At 40.0% G+C, this 19,018-nt stretch overlaps 1 protein-coding gene and 1 long non-coding RNA gene across 3 annotated transcripts in view; both read right to left on the minus strand.

Annotated features, from left to right (window-relative positions):
- The window catches only part of LOC119488415, a 174,117-nt gene that overhangs the window by 46,484 nt on the left and 108,615 nt on the right, over positions 1-19,018 (minus strand). For both annotated transcript variants that reach the window (XR_005206966.1, XR_005206965.1), the window contains one exon: positions 7,067-7,364. This is a non-coding gene — a long non-coding RNA (uncharacterized LOC119488415). The remainder of the gene's footprint in view (positions 1-7,066; positions 7,365-19,018) is intronic.
- sox2 (SRY-box transcription factor 2) lies at positions 402-3,715 on the minus strand. Its single transcript, XM_037770054.1, has one exon. It carries the CDS (start codon positions 2,515-2,517, stop codon positions 1,537-1,539), a length of 981 nt encoding a protein of 326 aa, XP_037625982.1. The 5' UTR covers positions 2,518-3,715; the 3' UTR covers positions 402-1,536.

Below are 19,018 nucleotides of genomic sequence, written 5' to 3' on the forward strand. Positions count from 1 at the left end.
GTCTCAACAGCAGTGCTTATTGATGATTATTATTATTTTGATTGATAATAGAAGAGGAGAAATGACAGTCTATACCTGGGGATGTTGGGTATTTTGTGGTGGAAAAATCGTCCCCCTTTTTTAGGAAACAGGCAACAAACTTTGGCTTGACGGTCCGCAGGCAGCAACTAGAAAATAGAAACCACGACGCACAAGCTCAGTTATTTCATCAGTGGAGTTTAAAAGAAGCAACTGTTATTTTTGTTTTGTTAGAGGAATACTTTATATTCATAAATATGTAAAAAGGCAATGTCACACTTATAGTAAATAATTAACATCAGAAGAAGAAGAAAGACAGACAGATGACAAATTAACCTGCACAATTAAAATGATTGAGAGAAATAAAATCAAAACTCATACAATTTCAAGTATCCAAATTTCCAAAATTTATTCATTTCAAACTGCATATTGAAAAAAAATATACTCAGCTGAAATTGTAACTGTTATAAGGATGGTATTAGTTCCGGTATATATATACATGGAGTGGTTGGCTTCTGCGTACAGGCCACAATTTTTAAAATACAACTACGGGAATGAATTTTTTTGAAATAAAAACTTAAAATATCACAGTAAATATACAGAAAATTGTACAAATCAATTAGAAAATAAAGAGCACAAGCGTCATACCTCTAACAGATGAAAAGTGGGAGACGGAAAATATAAATTAACAACCTATATTTTAAGCTGTATGAGAGAAAAAGAAAGTGTCATATCTTTTTTTTTTTGTTGTTGAAGAAATTAAAATGTTTAGTATAATATTGACCGTAAATGAAAAAAAAAAACAGTATTACCTGCTTCGTTTTTATGTCCCTTTTTCTTTCCAATGTTTTGCAGTAATATAAAGGAGCATAACTGATCGCTCCAATTATAATTCCAGTTCACTTTTAATAATATTTTTCTGCAGAACTGAAGCGTTGCTTTATTTATATAAAAAAAGAAAAAAAAGAAAAGAAAAATTCCACCTCTTACAGTTGTTTTGCAGTAATAAAGGAGCATAACTAATCACTCCAATATAATTCCAGTTCACTTTTTAATAATATTTTTCTGCAGAACTGAAGCGTTGCTTTATATATATAATAAAAAAAAAAGAAAAAAAGAAAAGAAAAATGCAACCTCTTGCAGTTTAACAAACAAATTTCATCTGATTGTAATCTTTGATAAATACTGTACAAAAAAAGGTGATTGCAATAATAAAAACATTTTGATTGCGACTCCCACTTTCTCTATATCTTCCAAAAAAACTTCATCCACCAGTGAAGAGGAGGAATCTCCTACCGTTTCCTCTAGAGAGCTTCCTTAGAATAAAAACGAAAGAAAAAAATGTGTCCTTTTTTTCCTGGAGACTTCTTCTATACAACTTTTTCCCCCATCCCCAAAATTTTTCTGTACAAAAATAGTCCAACGTTAATAATAGTCCACAGTTTCTCTTATATAAAAGTTCATTTTTTCATCTCTCTTTTTTCGCTCTCTCTCTCTCTCTTTCTCTGTCTCTTTCTTTTACATGTGTGTTAATGGCAGCGTGCCGTTGATCGTTGTCCCGGGCACGGCGCTCTGGTAGTGGCTGGACATGTGTAGCCTCGTCTGGGCGCTCTGCTCGCTCACCTCCGCTCCGGGCAAGTACATGCTGATCATGTCTCTCAGGTCTCCGCCGCTTTGGCACCTTTGGGACGACGAGGAGGAGGAAGAGGTGACGACCGGCGGGCTGGAGCTGCTGGACTCGGACTTCACCACCGAGGAGGAGCCACCACCCACCATGGAGGAGCCCAACGCGGTCATGCCCGGCTGCTGGTGCTGGTGCTGGGAGTAGGCCATGGAGTAAGTCGGAGAGCCGTTCATGTAGCTCTGGGACGTCGCCATGGTGTTGTACTGCAGAGCGCTCATGTCGTAGCGGTGCATCGACTGCATCTGAGCCGGGTTGTGAGCGTTCAAACCCGGGTGTTGGTAGCTCAGCTGGTCCTGCATCATGCCGTAACCACCGTTGGTCCAGCCGTTCATGTGCGCCGCGTAGCTGTCCATCCTCTGGTTCACTCCACCACCCAAACCTCCACCTAAACCTCCACCTACACCACCTCCCATGCCGTTGCCACCCGGAGCCAGCAGCCCACCTGGCAAAGTGTACTTGTCCTTCTTCATGAGCGTCTTGGTTTTCCTCCTGGGCCGGTATTTGTAATCCGGATGCTCCTTCATGTGCAGGGCCCGCAGCCTCTTGGCTTCGTCGATGAAAGGTCTCTTCTCGCTTTCGGAGAGAAGTTTCCACTCGGCGCCCAGCCTCTTGCTTATCTCCGAGTTGTGCATTTTGGGGTTTTCTTGCGCCATCTTCCTCCTCTGGCCGCGGGACCACACCATGAAGGCGTTCATGGGTCTCTTGACGCGCTCCGGACTGTTCTTCTGGTTTGGCCCACCGGTGGTGTTGGTGGTGTTGCCCGTGTTGGTCTGAGGAGCAGGGGGCTTCAGCTCAGTCTCCATCATGTTATACATCAGGAACAGCTTGTAGAGTTGCGAGCTCCAGAGGAAAAAGAGGAAAAAAACACACACACAGCAGGAACAGCTTGTATAGTTGCGAGCTCCAGAAGAAGCAGAAGAAGAGGGGGGAAAAAACACTGGAGACAAACTCCACAAGCTGGAGGCAGCAGGACAAGTGAGGAGCTGCTGCTGCTGCTGCGGAAAAGTTACCTGTCGATTTTTTCTCTGCAACTTTTTTTTCTCTCTGCACAAAAAAAGCACCAAAAAAGCTCTCCACACACTCTCTCTCTCTGAGTGTGTGTGTGTGTGTGTGTGTGACAAAGAGACTCTTCTCCCAATAGGTCCCTGCTGTCCACAAAACTTCTCCTCCGAAAAGCATCAACAACAAAAACTGCACTTTTTTTGCGCCTCTGCTTGTCCGCCTGAGCCTTGACAACTCCAGATAGTTTTTGAAACAAGTTAATAGACAACCATTTCATGTGACGGGGGGGGCTTGTCAGCGAATAAATGGCTTCGACCTGGCCAATCAGAGGCGGCCTGTATCCTCTGACACATCCAATGGGAGGCCTTAATTAGCATAAAGGGGCGGGGTCAGCTCTGCACACTCAGGCTGCTCCATATGAGCCAATATCTAAAGTACATATTTACTATTTCCATGCTTGAGGAGTTATAGGATATTTCTCTGAGAATATATATAGGCATCGGTGGCACTTTTTTTGAACATGTTCTAATATTATACAGAGGAAGAGGATGAAGAAGCTTGCTGGCTGTTTTTTTAAAATAGAAAAGTGTCGTTTGGCAAACTTTACACATAAAAACTTTAAATAAATAAAATAATATGTAAGAATTTCTAATAAAGAAGACGATTCTCTTATGTTGTGTTTTATTTTTTTTCTATTTAAATGTGTATAAATTTGTTGTTTTACAGGCTTGTGGAGTTATAGGAGATTTCTCTGAGAATATATATATATATATATACATATATATATATATATATAAATATATATATATATACAGGAATCAGTGGCACTTTTTTGAACATGTTGTCATATTATACAGAGGGAAGAGGATGAAGAAGCTTCTTGCTGGCTGTTTTTGAAATTAGAAAGTGTCAAACTTTGTCCTGTCCACATTCAAATCACTAATCAAAACTCACCTTTTTAGAACTGCTTTTAAAGTGTAGTTAATATTGTGTGTTTTTGTATTTTTTTATATATTTTTATGATGTCCTTGTTGTTTTTATGATAATTTTTTCCTGTGTAAAGTGTCTTTGAGTATCCAGAAAAGCACTATATAAATAAAATGTATTATTATTATTATTATTATTATTATTTACACGTAAAAGCTTTCAGAATAAGTAAAATATGTAAGAATTTCTTATAAATAAAACGATTCTCTTATGTTTTTGGTTTATTTTTTCTATTTAAATGTGTATAAATTTGTTACAATAAATCCCAAAATCTAATGGTAAAATATTAAATAAATCCATCAATTGTTGACATTAATGGTGTCACAGCATCATCTTATCGTGAACAGCATTGTTCTGACATTCAGTCAGACTGCTGTTGTTCCAAATCAAAAAAGTCACTAATGCCCCCACTTACTGCCTCAATAACATAACAACACTTAAATAAACTTTGTTAGTTAACTCAAAGCATTGAATGGCACTGGTGTGTGTGTGTGTGAGGTGGAAAGGGGGGGCTGGTTTTTAGAGGTTGAAAAGAGGAAAGGTAATCCAAGATGTTTCCCCCAGTCCTTTTGTTTAGTGAAGTTGAATGCCAACACACAGAAGGCAGACGGGGCTCATCTCAGCACAAATAAGCGGTTTTTGTTTGGGATGTTGTCGCTACATCTGTCCGGACAAAGACCCAACTCCACTCCACTTCCACTGCCACAGTGCTGCTGTTGTTGTTGGGGCTTTGTAGTGTGTGTGTGTGTGTGTGTGTGTGTGTGGATAGGCTACCGGGGACACGAGGGGAGGAGAAGAAATAAAGGTGAGGAATATTTTAAGATAAAGTGTGTGTGTTTTGCACAAAAGGCGCAGCTCATTCATATATAAGCCTGAACAAGCGTGTCAGCCAATTAAAGTGTGAATGAAAAGCAGCCTCCACCTGCTTTCACTTTCATTCTGGATCACACTGCGATTATTATTAGCAGATAAAAACCAGCATCAGCGTATGTAAAAGCGACATAATTCACTCATATATAGTTTTAATGTCCGAAAAGTTTTTTAGAGGTTGGAAATGTTGCTTCTTTTTTTTTTCTCTCCTGGATCTCCATCTATAACGGATGAGGCGTCCTGCTGCGTGACACCAGCGACGCCTACTGGACAAAAGAGGAACTACAAGCAAGTCCACAAGCACAGACATGGTTTTTCCTCAAATTACTGAGAGAATGAATACAGTTTATAAGAAATGTTAAAAAATATATTTATTTGTTTGTTTTTTTTGTTTTTTCTTTTCTTATTCTGTATTGATTAGTACATGGACATTTGTGATTATATTATTTTACTCTAATGGTGATCTATCAATTTGTAACCCCAGCCTATATAATTATGCTTAAATACCAATAAAAAAATAAAAAATGTATCACAAAAAAAATATATATTTATAAAAAATATATTTATTACCCAACAGTTGAAAAAAAACCCTAACAAACACAATAGGTCCTATTCAGTCACAAAAGCAAGTCCACAAGCACAGACTGTTTTTTCCTCAAAGTAGAGATAATGAATAGAGGTTAAAGATATAAGAAAATGTTAAAAAGAAAATATTTATAAAAATGTATTTACTACCCAACAGTTGAAAAAAAAAAATCTGACAAGCACAATAGGTCCTATTCAGTCACAGCCCATGTCTGCAAACCAGACAATCCCAATAATTAAAGATAGATCAAGTACATACACCTGAAATAATTTAATTTAAATGCGTGTTCTCCAGATTAAATCATAATTGAAAGTGAATAGATCAAGCCCTTATTATTTTGTTTTAGTCATTTGATAATAATAAATGGAGGAGCAGGAGCCCCCAGTGCTCTCATTATGCCAGCCCTCGGCCACCTTACATAAGATTCATCTTGTGGCTTAATAGGCTGCGAGAGGCGACACATGCAGCTCGGCCCATTATAATGCAAGGTTGAAATGGGCCGCTCGGGTTTGCTATCTGCATCTGAGTGTGTTCCCTGCTACCTCTAATCTGCTTATGATAATAAAGGAACAGCGGGGCCTCTTGCAGCTCTCTGAAAGCAGGCCCCCATCCACAGCCAGGAATATGGCCCTGCATCCACAATCATCCTGAATTAAAGCCCGTTGTTTGACAAAAAAACAGGAGAAACTAGCGACCACTTGTAAGCCCCCCTGCTATATACAACCAGGTTGGGATGGATACAGCAAATATAGGGGAGCGGCACGCTGGGATATCCAAATACTGTGTTTGTGGTTGCACAAATTTTAGGTGATGGGATCACTGCAAAAAAAAAAAAACAAGCGAGAAAAAAAAGAACAACTGAAAATGTATTCTAATTCTAATTCTATTATTCATTATTCTAACAGAGTGCTGTTATAATAATGTGCTCAGTGCGCTGCAGTGAGGACGTCGTTTTTCAAACTAAAAGTATCCAAAATATAATTTATGAGCTGATGATACATTATCCAAATTAAACACAAACATACACATTGCAAAATCTATAATATGATTAATTCTGTTAATGTGATGGCAATGAGAGAGAGACAGATTTCAGGTGAAATGGGAATAAACTTCTTGCCACTAGGGGCCGTACCATGCAGCAGCTGGAGACGCAGCCGAGAAAAGACTTTATGAAAACATTAATACTTGGAAATAATTGTGATTTTTTTTTCCAAATAAATGGAGGAATAAAATTGTTCCAATTTTTTTTGAAGACACCAATGAAACTTTAGTCAGTTGCACAAGTTATGGTTTTTGTTATGTTATTACAACTGTCTTTCTTTTTCGAAATACATTTATTAATTATTTATGTTATTTAGTGCGATGATGAACTAAAATAAATCGGATTATAGCACAAAGGTAAAAAAAAAAAAAAACGACAAGATGTCGATCAACACATTCGGCTTTCATGAATTCAAATATATAAAGTGAGTAAAATATTAATTTGAAACATGATATTCGGTGGAGTAAAAATAAAAATAAATAGTCTGATAAAAGCGCATCAATAAAATAAAATATCAACTTGGGAAGTTTCGCTTGAATTACAATTCAGATCCGTGTGTTATTTAACATTGTTTAAAATAAATACTGAAAGAGGGAAATACATAAATATGATTAAATAATATTAAGGAAATAAATGTGAAATTTGATAAGCATATCTGTACACATGATCTCTGTGTATGCTGAGTATAGAAACCGGCCAACAACAACTCAGACAGCCAGTGAAGCTCATGATGCCATGTGGTGTCATTCCACAACACTGCAGGTTTTACACACACACACACACACACACACAAACACACACACACACGTACACACAAACACACACACACCAACACACACACACACGGCTTCATCCTCTTCACCGCACTCCAACTTACTGCCAGTTTGGGAGTTGTCTTCCTCTCGTCTTGATTGGCAGAAATTAAACAAGATGCCATTTCTGCTCCTCCATGTCTTCCACCCCCCGCGGTGAGGAACGCTCAACTTGTCCGAAGACAGAGCACCGAACGCCGGCCGCGAAACGTCCGAGCGGCGCCCTGCGCTGCGTTCCATCCATCACCTCCCGGTAGTCCGCGCGGCTTCTATCCGGCATTCGGCTCGCTCTGTCCGGCGTGCAGCCCCAGCGGAGCCCCGCTCTATCTGTCTGGAGCTCCGCATGTCTTCTTTCCACTCGCCCTGCAACAAGAAAAGCCGTTTATGGCGACACACAATGTGAAAAGGGGGCCGATTTAAAAAGGGAGAAGAATGCAAGCAAGAACAACAAAAGTCAGTTATAGCAAAGTCTATGCCTCTCCTCTCCTATCTTCCACCCCCTAGCTTAGCCCACATAATGAGCAGGAAAAAAGCTTTATATTTTGTTCACTGGGTATTCACAGATAATTTGAAGCCATTGTTTCTGCCACAGATGGTTCTTTTTAATACAATAACGGTGCTCTTTGTGAATAGCGAGCCCACAATAAAAATCTAAAGCGTCCTCCTGAATAACCATTTTGTTCTCTCTTGTATAGGCCGAACAAAAGCGCCAGTGAGGTAATGGCCTGCCTTATTGAAAAGCCTCAGAATGGGGATTTGATAAAGATTTTTTTTTTCGCTCCTTTTTTTCTTCCTTTTTGCACAAAAGTACACGGCAATGTCAAAGAGAAAGTGACACTGGAATGAAAAGAAAGAAAAAAAAAACGCTCAAAAAAGTGCATGCTGTTAGTTGCAACGATTATTATTATTATTATCATTATTGCTATTATTATTTACATTTCTTAACTTTGTGCAAAAGTCAGAGGTTGTTTTTTTTTGGGGTGGGGGGGTTACTGCAGCAGAGCAGGTCAAGTGCAGGCGTGTTATGGATTTTACAATGGAGCTTAAATCCAGAATACATTAGCCTCCAAAAGGTCTGCTGTGGATTTGGCACAGTCTCATAATTTTGCATAGGGTGAGTCAAGTTGTGCTTGATAGAATTAAGGATTCAGGGTGCATCCCTGTGGTGTCTTGCAGAAACCTCCTGTTTCTAATTCTACCCTTTTCACTACAATGGCCCCAGAAAATATTGCATGCCCTTAAAGCGTTGATAAGGCACTGTGAAATGTCATAAATGCATGGGTGTTAATAGGATGGGGAGCCTAATGTTAACCTGCTGAGGTCGGCCTGCAGGTGTGTGTGCACTGTCAACATGTATCAAGCGCCTCCAGGATGGATCCTGCAAGCCATGTACTCAGCCACCTCAGTCTGCCCACGGTTGATGTAGTTTGTAATTAACTCATGGCTAATCAATAAAGCATTTAACAGAAAGCACAATGGACACACGGGGGATGATCCCAAGCCAAACATATTGGATGTCACTGATCGTTACAAGGTGAGGACACCCTGTCTATCACAGGGGTGGAGGGTGAGGGGAAGATATAGGGGGCATTAGATGAGGGGTGAGGAGGAGAGAGAAGTGAATGGAGAGAAGGGCAGAGGGGATAAAGGGAGGAATAATGGAGGACAAGAGAGGTGAGGAGAGGAGAGCAAAGAATCCCATTTCGGAGAGCTATACACACGGATACAAACACACACAATCAGTTTCCTTCTTCAACCACTATCCCTCAGCCGCATACCAATCACATGTATCAACACTTACACACACGGTGGGTTGAGAACAAGGCCTCGCATCTTACAACAGCCTGCGTTACACGAAAAAAACACAACACGAGGCTCTTCAGATGCAAAAAAATAATAATTTTACGTGTGCAAAATGTGACAAAAAGTGACAAAAAGGTTTCGGTCATAGCACCATCGACATTTTTTTTGTCAGTGTGCCGGCAATTTTCTTCCTGTGATATGGAACAGTTTGCTTCTTAAAAAGTATAGGGCTGTCCTGAATACCATTTTTTTGGGCTTTGAAGCTTTGGTGAGAAATATTCAGAAGTATTCGAAGCTTCGGGACAGCGTCGCTGCCAAACTACTGTAAACACACGAACCTCTACGCACAACAAACAGTGATATCCCTTTGAGAATAACTAATGATAATGTTGAATATGAATAATGAATGGGATTTTTCCTTAGTTCGTGGGCTATTTTGGGATTTATACATTATTATTACATACTTATACTGTATATATATATATATATATATAAAAAAAGAAGCATTCGAATACTGATTTGAAGGTTGATTACCATGGCAACGGTCGAAGCTTCGAAGCATTCGGGTCAGCCCTATCAAAAACACTGAATTTAAGAGCACAAACCCTTTCACATTTGTTTGAACTAAATCAGTCCCTCTCTGTGTCATTGCAAAGATAAAATATAGTAAAAATACAATATGAATAGTCATTCCAGTTATTCAGCTTCTGGACACCATCAACAGTGACTTTAAAATGGCTTTTAAAAATAAATAATCTGCCTTATTTTCATAAATAAATGCCCATTTTGTTGAATTACCATCAGTTCATGAAACCTTTATTTGCTGCGTCGCCTCGCAGCATTTTTTCTGGCTAAAATCCACTTGCACGCAGACTTAGTGATGCATTTAACATTTCATTTTGTCGTTTTCACCAGCACCAGCCATGACGGCTGAACGAAACCAAGAGAAAGTGAACGAGAGAGACGTCTGTGGACCCTGTGTATACATGCACAGCATAATGCCTACCTATCATTGAGTTTATAGGGAAATTACATCTACATCAAACAATGCAAAGACACAGAGTTGCCGACAGGTGATGCAGTGCAGAAACACCACAGCAAAGACCAGATAGTAGTCAGTTAGACGGGTTGAGTGAAGAAGAGGAGAGGAGAGGAAAAGCAGCAAAATCAGCGCCAGAGGGAGATTTAAAGACTCGGAGGCAAACACAGAGGCAGAGAGAGAAAGGATCATTGCTCTCAGAGTGAATAGGCTTAGCAGTAGAAGAAATATGCCCGTGGCTCTTTATCTGATCAATCTGTGCCATATAGTCTAAATCACAGACATAGCACTGTTATTAGAGTGCTCGAGCACTTTTAATTAGAAACCCATCCACAGAGGCTCAGTGTGAAAGCACGAGTCCAGTGGCACCACGAGAGCCTTTAGAAACACCAGCATCATCACTGAATGCTAATGCGTCTTACATTGAATCGGTCTACTGACATGTGCACGCACATTTATACACACATATGCATACACACTCATGTTAGCATTTCCATATGCATGAGAGAGGACACATTTGCTGCGTCTGTTTTGTGTGTTTTCTCGCACCTCGGCCTGATGGGAGATCCACAGTTGGCTCCCTTTGTGTATCTGCATAGTATTGTGTGTGTGTGTGTGTGTGTGGTACAGACACATTGACACAGTAATCAGTGAAGGGGGGGAGGTATTGAGGGAGATGTGGCCAACCAACTGTCAATCATGTCACACGCACATCCATTCATTAACACTGCTATACTTGCCCTTGAGTAGAAATAGTAATGTTGTCGAATGGCTGTTTTGAGGCTCACGCTGGGTCACAAGATCACAGAAAGCATTTTGAATACTGAGTTAAGTCTGCTTTTCATACTCCCTCACCCTCACACATCCTACCTGCCCTGACGTGTATTTTAATCTTAAAGGTCGATCAGTATTTGTTTTGCTGAGGGATGTTCCAAGTTGATCCGTAAACAAGGTTTCAGCAGATTAAACAGTTTCAATCTAGATATGGAGCATTAAAAGGTGATGTGATACTACAGTAGAACCACTCTTTTCTGTTTCAGAAATGACCACAAGTGACTTTCAGTGTGTGTAAAAGCATTGCAAGATACATTCATCATATTGGTCTGCTCCACAGACCTTCAACTAAGAGCTATTGGCCAGAACAACATCAATAGAAATAGAGGAGCATGTCAAAAATGGCGACATTTTAATATCACAACATTAACATTATCACCTACAGTAACAGTAAAGAATTCTAAATGTTATCATAGTATGTCTCATCATATGTACGGTATGTATATTGTTTTTATTATAGTGGTCCTTACAACAATATCAGTTCATGAATGTTTGCTGTTTTTTAATCTTGATTAATGTTCTAACTAAGTCAGCTAAATTTAAAGGAACAGTGTGGGGGATCTATTGGCAGAAATGGAATATTATATTAATAAGTATGTTTTCTTTAGTGTATAATCACCTGAAAATAATAATCATTGTGTTTTTGTTACGTTAGAATGAGCCGTTTATATCTACATAGTGAGCGGGTCCTCTTCACAGAGCCGGCCGCCAAGTTTCTACAGTAGCCCAGAACGGACAAACCAAACACCGGCTCTAGATATAGCGGGGCAGTTAAGTATAACAATTGTGCATTTTGCGATAATAGCAACAGCTTTGGCACAGATGCACGTTTATATGTTATGAAAAGATATAGATATCAGGGCATGGCAAATTTGGCCCCTGAGGGCCATGACAGCAATTTTTCATTCGAGTCATAAAATCTATTTTCTGCAACATTTTGTAATATTTAGCGCCTATTTGGCGGTCATTTTGAAAAAATGGCTGCCATGGCCCCCATAGGCTAAATTTGCAGTGCCCCAATAGCTATAGCTTTTCGTAACATATAAACCTACGTTCATGCCAAATGTGTTGCTTTTATCGTAAAATGCACAATTGTTATGAATAGTATATTTCAGCTTAGCTTCTCCACTAATAGAGCCATTCGTGTTTTCACATTTTGGTCACCGTAGCACTTACAGGCTTTGCACACGGGAGAAGTTTAGGTTGGTTGCAATCTGCAACCTCACCGCTAGATGCCTCCGAATCTTACACACTGCACCTTTAAAAACACATACTTTCCTCTTCAAAAACTAAGCCAGTATTTTTCCTGACTAGAACAAAACTCTCCAGTACGGATAAATCTGCAAAATATGGTCTCATGTTTTATCGTAGAGAGGATAAATGATCACGTATGCCTGCACACACAAGACTGACAGTATAAGTAGTAGAGGCCAACTTTCTGTAATCAGCTTCATATTTTAGGCTTTTACTTGCCTGACAATAGTAAAATATGTCAATGTGAACAACGACATTTTGAGTTTGGTTTTATTGAAGCAGTAGCTGGCCTGTGACCGTCCTACTCTACCAGATGACGTAATGCCCAGCTTTGATGTTGCTTCACAAGTTTCGGCGTGGACGGACAACTTTTCAAACAAGACTTGAAAATGCTAGTGTGGACATAATTTTTCCATAATGTAAACAGCATTTTCAACTTTATCTGCTGCAGTATGGACATGGTCGGACTCTGAAAAGTGCTGGACAGACACAGTAAAGTTGAGGATTAGAGCTTTAAAGATAGTAAAAATGCTGACCACCAGAGGGGAGGTGGTTGGTCAGTCCTGCAGCTGTTTGTTCAGGAAGCAAAGACACGCAGACACAGCTGTCACATATTTACAGAACAACACACCTCACTGGCATCTCATTAATGAAGAATGCAGCATAAACAGTTTAAACAGAGCAGATACAGACAGTTCCCGTTGGAAAAGCCACCATGCCTTTCACTTATGTTTTGAGCCTGGAATTCTAGGGTGAATGTAAGTGTTAATAGATAAATAAGTTCAGGAAAAACAGAAAGTTTTGACTCCAAAGGTAGTATTTTTCAGCCAATGCTAGCAGCGTGGCTTTAAGGATGGATATTCATGGTCTCCAGAGGTTGAATCCTACTGACTGTAGCGTTTTCTCTATACAGAGATCAGATACAGTATGAATAAAACCAAAACACCAACTAAAGAACCAGTTAAACATCACAAATCCAAACATTTACAGGATAGAAGTTTGGATTTAAGATTAAATCTGAAATTAGGCAGGATGAATAAGTGAATGCAGTCACTACAGACTTATATTATGATGATGAACATGACATTTTAGTAGTTTTAGTATTTATGGATAGTATTTATAATGTTTAAACAGTCGATTACCAGCTAACTTACACCATTTAAGGACCACTTCATGACGACAAAACCATAATCGTTGACTGATGGTTACTAATGGCTACGTCAGATTATTTGACCAACTATATGGCCGACATTATAAACCGACAAATCATCAAAATACTGGATGAAAACACGGAAAGCCTGATCATCAGATCAGCTAAATACTCCTCTGACATATTAAAGATGATGATTTATATAATAGCCAACTCAGTTCATTTGATTGACAGCTAATAATGATCAAAACCAATAATAAACGATTACTTATAAGATTGACGAGCATCAGAAAATGTGATTGATGGCTAATATGCCATTTGAGTGTTTGTTGGCATTTCAGAGCAGAATTAAGCTAAAAACATCTAATCGAAACATCAGATCAGATGAACATGAAGAAGCCTGCTTCTACTATAATTTATTCACTGAGCTGATTGACGGCTATTAATGATCAAGTCAGATTAACAGACAGCCTGAAAGGACAACTCTCGTCACTTGAGTGACTTTTAAAAATGTTTCTGCAGAGCCTTTTCCAAGCAGCTGCATCTGGCTCACTGAAAAGAGCAGAAAATGAAAACATGTGAATCTGGTTTACAGCCATCTCTCACACGATGAAGAATGAACCAAATGATCTGACAGTCGCTTGACCACATAGACACCAATGCACAACACACAGCTAATTTAAGTTTGTGCAGGTGAGGATAAACGCTTAAATGGTAGTTTTATATTCCCAGATTTTGAGACATCGATATCTGAGATTTGTGCCTTGACCCCAATACAATAGAAGTGAATGAAAGTTTGGCTCTGGAGCTCGCAACATTGAAAAATTACATTTCAGAAATTCAACAGCAATGTGTTTTTACACAAATACTAGTACTGGATCAGAAAAATGTGGATTTAAACCTAAATTGAACAGCCTTTTTCAAAGCAGGCATTTTGACTGCATTGCAATAGCTGCTGGAACAGAGCAATCCTTAAAGTTATTGCTTCCACTTTTGCTCTTACTGCTTTGACAAGTCAAAACATCTGCGGTGAAAAAGGTATTTGACTCTGATTGATTTGGAAACGCAACAATATTCAGAAAGCAAAAATAGTTCATTGAAACATTTTTAAAAGTTTTTTTTAAAGGGGAGCATGAAAAAGTTAAGAAACTACTGCTCTGGATGATTCAAACTTCTTACTTAAAACTATTTTTACCATAAAAACTGTTGACAGTGTGTTTCTGTGGACTATCCAAAGTAATAGGGACGTTGCTTCTAGAAAGAAATGTTGCTGATGAATTTTTTTCATGAAAGAAAAAGTTGAATTCCTGCACACTGTCAGTAAGTTCATATTCTATTGCAACATCTAACCTCTAAAAGAGCTGCTATTATTGTTTAGAACAAACAGTCGCCTCTCCGTTTCATCTCACGCTATGGTCTCCCCGGGTCTCACACGTCTAAGCCACGCCCGTAGCTGCCAGTAGCTCATCACAGGTCCACTGTCTTGCGAGCTGGACACAAACGCATTACTTGAGCCTGACGAGTTGGATTTTCGTGTGACATTTGATAACGCAATTATTGAGTTATCTCGTGACATCGCGAGAATCCAGCTGCAGTGCAAGGTTAACAAGCTGTAACAACCAATCAAAAGGGGATACAAATCTCAAACAACTTAGACAAATACCACATCAATAATTGATTAAGAAATGTCCTAAAAATTAGACAATTATGTGTTAAAATCAACAGAATACATTATTTCCTATGCACCTGCATTTGACAATTTTGAAGCTTTGAGCATCAATTCCATTGACTTCCACTGTATTGATGCAATTTCAAAACCTGAACAAATAAAACTAAACCATGTGCAGATACCAGAAGTCAAATTACAAGTGTTTTTTTTGGGTAATTTTAAAGATACTACCGGCTCAATTGAAACGATGTGCCTCTCTCACACTCACTCACTGATTCTGGAGCTTCTACCCACTCAGTAACACACACACAGGCCTCATCACACACACTGCAGCTACATTACACATGTATACATACAAGATATTTCACACTCGCTCCATCATACACTCATCTCCCTCCTCTCTCATCTCTCTCCCGGTCCACCGCTGGTTTTGTTTACAGGCCAATTTGAATGAGAATGAATCTCTCTCGGATTTTTCTAGAAAGCGGTCTAATCCACGCAGGCTGCTGCGAGGCCCCGGCCCTTTGTTTGGGATTACTGCAGCTTAGCGCTAGCTAACAATGAGGAGATGAGCAGCTCACCTCATCGCCGCTAATGAAGTGTGGAGAGTCATTTAGCCGCTAGCTAGCTGCTACCGAGCCGAGATGATACCTTCACACACGCCTGCACACACACACATACATACAGACGTTGGTATTACTAGACATGTGAGGACACCGACTGATGACATTCATTCCTGAACTTCTTATCCCTCATGGTTACACAGTTGAACTCGAGCGTTGCCCTTAAATTTCCTCTTAAGCTTTAAAAGTTAGAAAAAAGTAAAGTATTGCAGACTGCACAACATTTTCTCATTTTGGTGCTATCGTGGTTGTGTTGAGTGAAGAATACAAATCCAAGACGTCATTGTTTATCGCAGCAGCATTCCTTCACATGGAAAATGTGTGAATCATTTTGATTGCATTTCTCTGCAATCTGAATCTTCGGAAAAATTTAAGATCTTGACTACAATTTACAGCAACGATAATATTTTTTTTTATGGATCACATAACTATTTGCATGTGAAATAACTCGCATGTAGTAACAAACACAAATGGGATTATCACCTGACTCTCCAGTTGTTCAGTTCTCAGCTCTGCAGAGATTTATTGCATCTTTCAGCACATTGTTTTGGTTTTCCGGCCCGCATCTTCACTGTTTTGGTTCACTCTCACCGCTCTCATCAGCATCGTTTTCGAGGCACAGCAGGCAGCTGTTTTCATCAGAAAAGCTCTAAACACTAGTCGTGTCTAGAACTTAACCTGCAAATTGTGAAATCTGGCAAAAACTTGCAAAAACATTTGCGAGACTCGCTGCCCGACGACCTACTCTAACCTTAACTATTCAAGCTCAATGCCTAAACTTAACTAACCAACTTAACCAGTTTCCCAGACAGTCACTTGACTGACAATACGAACGAGTCAAGTGACTAGCTACTGGCGTGACTGATGATTCTAACGACTCACGTGACTGACGATACTCACGACTCACGTGACTGACGATACTCACGACTCCCTTACGACTCACGTGACTCACAGGACTGACGATATTAACGACTCACGTGACTAGCTACTCACGTGACTGACGATACCCACGACTCACTTACGACTCACCTGACTGACAGGACTGAAGATACTAACGACTTACGTGAGTAACGACTCACATGACTCACGGGACTGACGATACTAACGACTCACGTGACTAGCTACTCACGTGACTGACGATACCCACGACTCACTTACGACTCACCTGACTGACAGGACTGAAGATACTAACGACTTACGTGAGTAACGACTCACATGACTCACGGGACTGACGATACTAACGACTCACATGACTAGCTACTCACGTGACTGACGATACTAACGACTCACTTACGACTCACGTGACTCACAGGACTGACAATACTAACGATTTACGTGAGTAACGACTCACATGACTCACGGGACTGACGATACTAACGACTCACGTGACCAGCTACTCACGTGACTGACGATACTAACGACTCACTTACGACTCACGTGACTCACAGGACTGACAATACTAACGACTTACGTGAGTAACGACTCACATGACTCACGGGACTGACGATACAGATGAGTCAAGTGACTAACAACTGACGTGACAAAATAAGTCAGCCAACACCGTGGATGGACCGCCGCACAACGCTGCCGGTGGGTTAACATTGGAGTTACTTGGAAGCCCGGTTTCGCCACATACTGTCGCTAAAGGATGCCTCTGTGCGTCGGCTTCCGATGCCGATGGGTGCTGCACAATCGGCGGTATTTGACGAGTTGGGAGTGAGACCGGGTTGAGGAAAAAAAACACATCGGTGTCCATGCGGTTTGTTTGTGTGTGTTTGTGTGTGTGTGTGTGTATGGGGGGGGATATAAGCCATGGTCACCCGGGTAAAGAGGCACCACGGCAACAGGAGAAGCAGGAAGATTTAAGCTTGGCAGAAACACACACAGATAGCAGTGGTCCACACTGAGAGTATGTTGGCTTGTCTTCTGACAGAGTGACTGAGCCTGGCATCTGATTAGCGAGGACTGAGGAGAGGAGAGGATTCTGATGTTTATCCAGGTCTAGGGATGATCATGGCAGGTTCAGACCTCTGTGGTGGACTTGGATGGTTAGCGAGGGAATGGCAGTGCTTTGGTAACGAACCAGGACATTCCCTTGGCTTTTAGACACACACACACACACACACACACACACACACACACACAAACACACGCGCACACACACACACACACACACACACACACACACACACACACACACACACACACACACACACACACAGGTATATACACAGAAGGCTACAACAAAGAGAAGTTTCAGGTCTGATGCTGACAAGCAGGATCAGTATTAATTCATCCCGAGTTCAATCACTTTACTTTCACTATCGCTAACCTTTCTGCTGTCATCTTCACATCATACCGTTGAGGAGCAGTAGAAATTTCACTCAACAATAAGACAAGAAATTTGCATAATCTGTGACAAGCAAAATAAAACTGCAGACAACTAAAAAACATGAAAATAAAAATACAATCTCGACATTTGCACTAACCCTCTGACAAACCCTAAACACACCAGCCTTAGCTGTCTGTTTACTGTCACAGTATGGTGTGATATTTCCTGCAGGACATCACCACGAGAAACTTACAATCCCTTACATATATGCATTTATTTGAGCACTGCTTTATTCCACCTTTTCATCGTCAATTTAGCGGCCGGTTTACTAAACAAGTTAAACAGCGACACCACAGACAGCAGACAGACAATAGCTTTTAATTAGGAGGAGAAAAACACAAATATGCTTCAGAAAATCAATTGAGTATATCATTGTAAAACACTACAACAGCTTTTATGTCTAAAAAACATTTTTTATCGCTTGATATTTCTCATTTATAGGCCAAGGGCCCTATTTTTGCTTGTATCCTCATACAACGGTTCGTATGACATCTTAAGAAAAGTCTTTTCAAAATAAACATTCTTCTTCACAGGATACAACTTGGTTTAGGAAAAGACCAACTTGGTTAGTTTGGGCAACAAAACTATTAAATTAGGTTTAGGAAAAGATCATGGTTTGGGTTAAAATAACTCCAGAAGTGTTGTAACTTAAGTATGGAAGTTACATGACAAATAAATCAACGTTGACTTCTGGTTTCACGCACGGTACGAACACCGGTCTCCTGGGTAAAAGTCCAGTGTTTTTTGACTCACCCAACCACCTCGACCTCCTCCTTACACACATTTGTTGCTCTTTATACTTCCTGGTTCACAATTATGTAGATTACATACGAATTGATTTCATGGAATACATACAAATTACAGTGCATTACTTTTTGTAGGTATAGCTACGAACGGTGTATGAGAACAGCCTTTTTTGTTCTGGTACAAGACCAGTAGTTATGATGACAATAACTTCAAATATTCACCTACATTCAGGCCTTTAAATAAATATTTGGGATATCGGAGTTCAGACTGGACATGAACTGACTGAGGCTCATATTTCCTTGCCCAACATTAGTCTGTCTTGTATAACAATGCAGGAGTATGATGATGCAATGTATGATGTTTTGGCAAAACTGAAGGTGTATTGACCAAGTTACTGATTGAGTGGGAATATTTGCTTTTTGTGCAACACCCTGCTGCATGTGCTCACACTCACACACAGAGAGTTATTTGAGTCTCCAGCAGCCAGAACGTCTAACAGTCAGAAT

The sequence above is a fragment of the Sebastes umbrosus genome, chromosome 5 (genome assembly GCF_015220745.1).
Source record: "Sebastes umbrosus isolate fSebUmb1 chromosome 5, fSebUmb1.pri, whole genome shotgun sequence".
NCBI lineage: Eukaryota > Metazoa > Chordata > Actinopteri > Perciformes > Sebastidae > Sebastes > Sebastes umbrosus.